Source organism: Orycteropus afer, unplaced genomic scaffold (genome assembly GCF_000298275.1).
Source record: "Orycteropus afer afer isolate SDZICR_OR568_19922 unplaced genomic scaffold, OryAfe1.0 scaffold00574, whole genome shotgun sequence".
Lineage (NCBI taxonomy): Eukaryota > Metazoa > Chordata > Mammalia > Tubulidentata > Orycteropodidae > Orycteropus > Orycteropus afer.
Genome location: NW_006922161.1, coordinates 1,272,947 through 1,280,779, shown reverse-complemented (window position 1 = coordinate 1,280,779; position 7,833 = coordinate 1,272,947). Strand labels below are relative to the sequence as shown.

The following is a 7,833-nucleotide window of genomic DNA, read 5'->3' as shown; positions in this document are numbered from 1 at the left end:
ACCCATGTAACATATCTACACATGTATATCCATGTATGCACACATGGACACGTGTACATGTGCATGTGTATATGGTCGCATGCACACATATACATATATAGAGAGAGATAAACATGCACATGCATGCATGCAGGTATACACACTCACATGGCACATGCATACATATATTACACCCATATGCATAGACATACACATGCATGTATGTACACATACATCCACGTACATGGATGCACATATACACAAAAACATGACTAGCACACATGTATGCTTATGCACATATGCATGCATGTGTATATACATACACAACACGGGTGCCCAGGAATGCCAGTCTTCACCATGGAGATAACACTAAGACAGGCCCTGTGAGTGCTGGCCCTAGTGCCAGCCTGGCCTTCCCAGGTCCTGGGCTCCAGGACAGGGTGGGGTCCCTGCCTTCTAGGGAAGGCGATCTGGTGAGACCATCCTCCTAGGAGGCCTGCACACCCTGGTCCTCTAACTGAAGACCAAAGAGAAAGGGTGGAGCCAGGAGAGGCCTGAGAGCACCCCTCCACTAGGACCAGGCCCCACACGGGGCCTGGCCTCAGGGCCCAAAGCAGCTTTCCCGGGACCAGACTCCAGCCCGAAAGACCAGACCACAGCACAAGTGTGTCTGTGTGCAACGGGCAGGTCAAAAGTGCCCTGAACTGGCCCACAGGAGGGAGCCTGGGGCAGCAGTGCCGGGGGGGGAGGGGGGGGGCTGTGAAGTGCAGAGACTTCTCTCCAGCAGCTGAACTGAGCTGGAAGTCATGCGCCTGCAACTCACACGGTTGAACTGTGCAATCCCAGAGTGGTTAGCACACGGCTGTAAACACTTCATCCGCAAAGGGGAACCTTCACTTCCTGTTTCCCCATCCTCCTTCCTCATCCCTCCTTCTTCCAGCCCCTGGCGACCTCTGACCTTCTCTCCATCTCCAGGATTCACTCAGTCTGGACATTTGACATACATGGAGTTATATGGTGCGGCCCTTTGCGCCTGGCCCCTTCCACCAGGCACACCGCTCCCAAGGCTCACCTACGTCATCCTTCTCTTTTTGGCTGAATGGATAAAGCACATGTCATAGGTCACCACCATGACTGATACATGGGTTCCCACTGGGAGCTGTTTAAATGTTAAATGCCGCTCTGGACATCACACTATGTGTCTGTGTGGACACAGGTGTTCCTACCATCTACCTAGGGGTGCAATTGCTGGGTGAGACGGTGTCTTAGTTCTAGGGCTGCTCTAACAAATACTGCAAGGCAGTGGCTTCAGCAAACACAGTTCTTCTCTGGCAGCTTGGGAGGCTAGGGGTCTGCATCCAGGGCCTGGCTCTGGTGAAGGCCTGGCCTCTTCTGAGCTGCTGCACCTGGGCCAGCTTCATGTGGCCTCTCTCCCACCCCCATCTCTGCATCTCTCACTTGTCTAATCACTTTCATATCTCAAAAGGGACTGATTTAAGACACAAACAATAACCAAATCTACTGCCATCAAGTGACTCCCACTCATAGTAACCCAAGAGGACAGAGTAGAACTGCCTCGTTGGGTTTCAGTCTTTACAGAAGCAGACTGTTGCATCTTTCTCCCAGGGAGCTGCAAGTGGGTTCCAACCACCGACCTTTTGGTTACCAGCCCCACAGCACCACCAGAGCCCCTGATTTAAGACACACCCTAGACTGATTGCTTAAGAAGCTCTAGTGGTGCAGTGGGTAAGGCATCTGGCTGCCAACCAGAAGGTTAGTGGTTCAAGCCCACCAGCTGCTCTGTGGGAGGAAGATGAGGCAAGCTACTTCTATAAATCTACTTCTAGTCCTTGAGGACTAAGGTGCACCTGACACAAGCCATGGTATTTTCGGTCACCTCATGGGCATGTGAGAGCTGGACAATGAATAAGGAAGACCGAAGAGTTGATGCTATTGAGTTGTGGTGCTGGTGAAGAATACTGAACATACCGTGGACTGCTAAAAGAACTAACAGGTCTGTCCTGGAGGAAGTGCAGCTGGAATGCTCCTTGGAAGCGAGAATGGCCAGCCTTCGTCTCACCTACTGTGGTCGTGCCGTCAGAAGGGGCCATTCCCTGCAGAAGGGCGTCATGCTTGGTAGGGTGGAGGGTCAGCGAAAGCGACCAAGGCCCTCAACAGGATGGGCTGACCTGGTGGCTGCAGTGGCCGGCTCAGGTACAGCAGGGATTGGGAGGCTGGCCCAGGGCCAGGCAGTGTTTCATTCTGTTGCACATAAAGTCTCTATGAGTCGGAGATGACTCAATGGCACATAACAAAAGCAACAACTTCTATAAAGATTGACAGCCTTGGAAACTCAGTGGGGGTCACTGTGCGTCAGAATCTGAGGACCCGTGGATGGCAGTGGGTTTGGGTGTTTTGGCCCTTTACACTAGTCCTATCTCACTGACATAAGAAAGCCGACCCAGGCGATGAGGTTAGACCTGACCCCACATATATGGGGAACACGGTTCAGTTGGTGACAGATGGTAGCCGTGGTGACACATCTGTGGAACTGCTGCACTGTCTCAGTGGCTGCAAAGTGTCAGGGCCTGGTTTTCAGCAGGTCCTCACCAACCCTTGTTTTACCCCCCACCCCCACTCCACCCCACCCCCGTTTTTAATGAAGCCATCCTTTTGGGTGTGAAGTTGTCTGGTTTCCAACTCTGGTAGCCCTGTGGTTAAGGCAGTGGGCTGCTCACCAAAAGGTGGCAGATGGAACCCACCAGGTGCTCTGTAGGTGAAAGGTGAGGCCATCTGCCTCTGCGGACAGTGAGAGCCTGGGAAACGCCGCGGGGCAGGGAACCAGTCGGCGCCGAGGGGCTCTGGAGTGACACTGAGCCTCTCTGCCTGGGCTGTGTTGGCTCTCGGTGCATCTTGAAGACCTGAGTCAGGTCTTTGCCGTGGCTCTGGACTTTGCAAGTGCTGGTGACAAGTCCTCTCCGAGGAGCAAACGGCCCCCGGAAGCTGCCCCTTGGGGGAGCCAGGCTCCCGGCCGGCCCCTCCGGCCCCTTCCCAAGCCTGCGCGCGGCGGGGGAGTTTCCGGGAAGGCGCGCAGCTGCGTCAGGTCGCAGGTTTCACTTTTGAACTCGGGCATCTGCAGCCCGCAGTCGCGGCTCGGCACCCAGACGGCACGCGTCCCCAGCCGGTAGCCTCGGTTCGCTCCGTGCGCCCGGACCCCTCTGGCGACCCGGTCACGGTGAGCCTGCCCCGACCACGTCCAGCCTAGCCCCGCGACGCCCCGGCCGCCAGCTCACCGCACCTCGCCTCGGGCTCCCGGCTCAGGGTAGGGCCGCCCGCTGGCAGAGTGGGCGGCCGGGCGGGTCGGTGGAGCTGCTCCCAGCACCCACAGGCCTCCTCACGTTGCCCATCCCAGGCTCCAGGCAGGCTGTTCCCCACAGAACCGACTAGGCTGGGTTGGCCTGGGAGCCAGCCCTCCGGGCACGGCCCCCACCCTGGCCTCTCCAGCGCAGGCCCTCTGGCTCTCACCCTCCGGTTGCTCAGGATGCCGGGAGGCCTCCTGGGTCCTGGGTCAGGCCCCCGTGAACCCCTGACCCCTCGGCCCCATGGGCTCCCGCACATAGAAGGCCATGCGAGCCAGCTTGCTGACTTCCAGTGGTTGGGCTCCTGTGTCCTTCAGAGCCTCCCACTTCTCAGCCAGGAAGCAGCTGCATGAGCCCTGCCCTCAGGGTGGCCCTGCCCTCAGGGTGGCCCTGCCCTGCCCGTCCCTGGTGACTGATTGCCCAACATGTCCTCAGCCACTGGCTGCTGAAGTGTGCTGGCAGGGAGGAGGCCTGGGTGGGTGAGGCCGAGGCCGGGCCTCTTGGTGTCCCACAGGCCCTCTGGCCATGGAGCACATGTGTGAGTGGCACTGTCCAGGCAGAGGTCTAGCTGTGGGCTATGAGTGCAGTCTCCCTCAGGGTGGCCGTAGCCCCCTGGGGCAGTGGATAAGGGCCAGCCGGGTGGGCACACTGTGTCAGCAGGGGTCAGGCAGGGGCTTCTGCCAGTCAGCGTGACCCAGGACTGCAGGGCAGGGCTGCTTTGCAGGGCAAGAGCTCCCCATCACAGGAGGCACCGGCCTGCCCTTCTCTGCTCTTGCAGCCTGCAGGTCCCGTAGCTGACCCTGCCCTCCTCACGGCATAATGTCAGCCTTCGAGAGCGTGGCCCAGGCCGTGGTCCAAGAGCTGGACCGCGGTGGGAGCCTCATCCCCGTGGACAGCCTGCGGAGCTCCACGAGCTTCCAGCCCTACTGCCTGCTGCACAGAAATCCCTCCCGCTCCCGGTTCTGGAAGCCGCGATACTTGCGTGTCAACCTGTCCATCTGGGACATCCTGGAGCCCAGCACCCCGGAACCAGGTACCCAGCGGGGCCAGGAGGGAAAGGGAGCGGGCAGGGCCACCCCAGCCTCTCTGAAGGCCCCGTGGCCGGCCCCATGCTCTCCCCGGGGGCGAGGCGCGCGCTGGCAGGCCTCAGCTCTGCTCTCTCCCCAGCCGTGCACTGCAGCGCCTCCGTCCACTTCCACGATGCTGTGGACGGGCAGCTGCAGGGCAACGTGGAGCTGGGGGGCCCCGCTCAGGGCAAGCTGGCCGGTGGGGCCACCGTGGCCCGCAGCTCCAGCGCCTCCATGGACGTGTGTGTGCTGCATGTGGACTCCAGCACCTGGGAGACCCTGCAGCGGGAGAGGTGGGCCCGGGCGGGGGCTCCTGGGGCCAGGACTCCTGGGCCCTGAGGGGTGGGGGGACTGGCTTGGTAGAGTGGGAGGGCCTGTGCGGCAGAGGCCTGTGCAGGGAGAATCCAGAGGCCGGAGTGCTAGGGCCCGGCCTGAGCGAGGAAGGCAGGCAGCTGGGAGTGAGGCTGCAACTTGAAGGCCCAGGAGCCAGGCAGCTGGGAGGGGAGGGGTAGGTACCAGAGGGACCAGGTAGGGTGGAGAGGGGCCAGACGGGAAGGGGAGGGGCCAGATGGGGAAGGGGAGGAGCCAGGTAGGGGACGGGCCAGGTGGGAGGGGTGGAACCAGCTGGGGGAGGCAGGGAGCCAGGTGTGAAGGGAGGAACCAAGTGGGGGGGAGGAGCCAGGCAGGAGTAGGGGAGGAGCCAGGTGTGTGTGTGGGGAGGAGCCAGACAGGGGAGGAGCCAGGTGGGGGACAAGGAGATGTGGGGTCTGAAGAGGCTGGAGCGGATGGAGGCTGGGAGTTTTGCCACCTTAACCCCGGGCGGGGCAGTGAGAGGGTAGGGAGCAGCTCAGGGGCACCTCCCTTGACCTCGCTCCCCCTCCCTGCACACCCTGTGCCCGCAAACACTGTCAGGAACACCCCAAGTGGAATGTCCTGTGCCTGGGTGTCCCCAGAGCACCATGGCTTCATGGCCTTACTTGGCAGGCAGGGAGATGGAGGCTGGGGCAGCAGCCAGCCTGACCTAGTGCAGAGATGGCCCTGTGGTGGGTGGGGGGCAGGAAGTGCCTGGGCAGAGCCTAACCGGACCCCCCTGCCCCTCCTGCCGCAGGCGTGTGCGACAGCCCGAACACAAAATCCTGCAGCAACTGCGCAGCCGCGGGGACGACGTGTACGTAGTGACAGAGGTGCTGCAGACGCAGAAGGAGGTGGAGGTCACCCGGACGCACAAACAGGAGGGCTTGGGCCAGTTCGCACTACCAGGGGGCTTGTGCATACAGGTGGGAGACTGGCCCGAGGGGGCTTGCGAGGAGGGAGGGCACGGCTCTGCAGGTCCTGACACCCCCCCAGGGAGCCTGGCTGCCCTTGCTGAGGGTGGCTGCTCCCAGTGGCACCCTGCCTGCCCTCCAGCACCCACAGCCCAGTGCCCAGAGCACAGCCCTGAACCACCTTCCCCCCACCCCAGGGTGAGGGCCAGGGCCACCTGAACCGGAAGAAGACGGTCACCATCCCTTCTGGCAGCATCCTCGCCTTCCAGGTGGCCCAGCTGGTTATCGGCTCTAACTGGGGTGAGCGGGGAGTGGGGGTCCTCGGAGGCCCAGGCTAGGGGCAAGGCAGAGCCCCTGGGAGGCTGAGCTGCTCAGCTTCCGGGGCTGGGGGCCCAAGCCTGTGCTCCGGTGTGTGGAAGACTGATGCAGGGCCTCAACTGGGCTGGGCACCCCAAGGGGTGAGGGCGAGGCTGGAGCCCGGATGGCCCCCACTGTCTTGTGCCTCCTCCTGTCTTCTTCCCTTCCTGGCCACCAGATATCTTCTTCTTCCCGGACAAGAAGCGGAGAACTTTCCAGCGCCCGGCAGGTGAGGCCATGGACTGCCTGCATCAGGGGCCCTTGAGGTCTCCTTGCGTGCTGGGGGCACGGGCCAGACACCCTCACACACAAGAGGGACCCGGCCTGCCAGTGTTGGGGTGATGGGCCCGTAAGGGCCCTACACTGGCCAGCCCTGCCTCCCTCCCCTCCACTGTGTGTCCTCAGCCCTCAAGGCCCCCAGTGGGGAAGCCAGCAGGTCACCACCCCCTCTACTCGCCTCTGTGATGAAGTCAATCCGAAAGCATTGCAAGCTGCAGACCGGTCAGTGCCCCCGGCCCCTTCTGCCGCCAGGCTGAGCCCGCCCATCCCTGGGGGCAACTGGGCAACACCAGCGTCTGTTCCCACAGACGGGTCGGAGGAGCAGTGGGCCTTGGTCACCGAGGACTGCGCTGGCCTTCGAGCGGAGCTGGAGGACTGGGCCAGGGACCTGGGGCACCTGAGCAGCGGGCTGCAGCGGGAGCTGCTGGGGGCCCTGGGGACGGTGCTCCGGGACGCGCGGGCCTTGCAGGCGCTGGAGGAGGCGGTGAGCAGCTGGCCCGGGTGGGGGCGGTGAGGCCTGGGCCAGCAGCTCACTGTCCCGTCCCCACGCAGCTGGAGGAGGGGCTGCGCTGTGGACTGGTGGAGCCAAGGGACGGGCCAGAGCGCGCCGTCCTTGAATGCCTGGTGCTGCCGTCCCGAGAGCTGGTGAAGGAGCTGGCCGTCCCCACCCTCTACCTGCTGGGGGCCCTGGCTGGTGAGGCCCCCGGGGCGGGAAGGGGATGGGCAGGGATATGGTGCCCCGCATGGGGCTTTCTGGGTGCCCTGACCTGCGGTCTCTCCCCAGCCCTGAATGAGCCCCAGCATCTCTTGGTGGCCCAGGCACTGGAGACCGGGGCCCTGCCAGGGCACCTCGAGCTGGTGAGAAGGCGCAGGCTGTGGGGGCGGGCTGGGTGTGGCAAGGCATGGCCCCAGGGCCATCTGGGAAGGTGGCATGGGTGGGCGTGGGGTCCAGGGCCTCAGGACTGAGGACTCCCAGGGGCCGCTACCTGACCGTCCTCACCTTGTCCCGGCAGGTGGGGTGTGTCTTGGAGCAGAGCTCCCCGTGGCAGGAACCTAAGGCTGTGTCCCTGTCACCGGGTCTCCTGGGGAGTGGCTGGGGCGAGGATGCCCCCACCTGGGTCCTGCTGGAGGAGTGTGGCTTGGAGCTGCAGGTGGACGCGCCCCAGGTGCGCTGGCAGCCCAGGGCCCAGGGCCGAACATGCGCGCTCTACGCCGCCCTGACGCTGCTGCTGCGGCTGGGCCAGGCGCCCTGCTGACCCAGCCAATGCGGCTAGGCCGGCGCTCTAGGCCCGGTCCGCCCCGGCCCCGCCAATGGATCTGACCGACAGAGCAGAGCGCCGGCATCAAGTTACATTCCGTTCTCATTTTTATTGTGGTGAAATACACAGAACAAAAATTTGTCATTGCAACAATTTTTACCCTCCGTTTCTGAATTTTCTCCTCAGCTTAATGGGAACAAGTGCTCTTCAAGCAGGAACCCCCCGCCCCGAACCACTCATAAACTTTGGCCCCTGTGCCCTCGCCTGA

At 62.5% G+C, this 7,833-nt stretch overlaps 1 protein-coding gene across 1 annotated transcript; it reads left to right on the top strand.

The window, feature by feature from the left end:
* The first annotated feature begins 4,157 nt into the window (after positions 1-4,157).
* On the top strand, positions 4,158-7,562 carry GSDMD (gasdermin D). Its single transcript, XM_007956132.1, has 10 exons — positions 4,158-4,371; positions 4,506-4,698; positions 5,514-5,682; positions 5,868-5,970; positions 6,206-6,256; positions 6,433-6,528; positions 6,615-6,790; positions 6,859-7,000; positions 7,091-7,164; positions 7,320-7,562. Exons 1-10 carry the CDS (start codon positions 4,158-4,160, stop codon positions 7,560-7,562), a joined length of 1,461 nt encoding a protein of 486 aa, XP_007954323.1.
* The last annotated feature ends 271 nt before the right edge of the window (positions 7,563-7,833 follow it).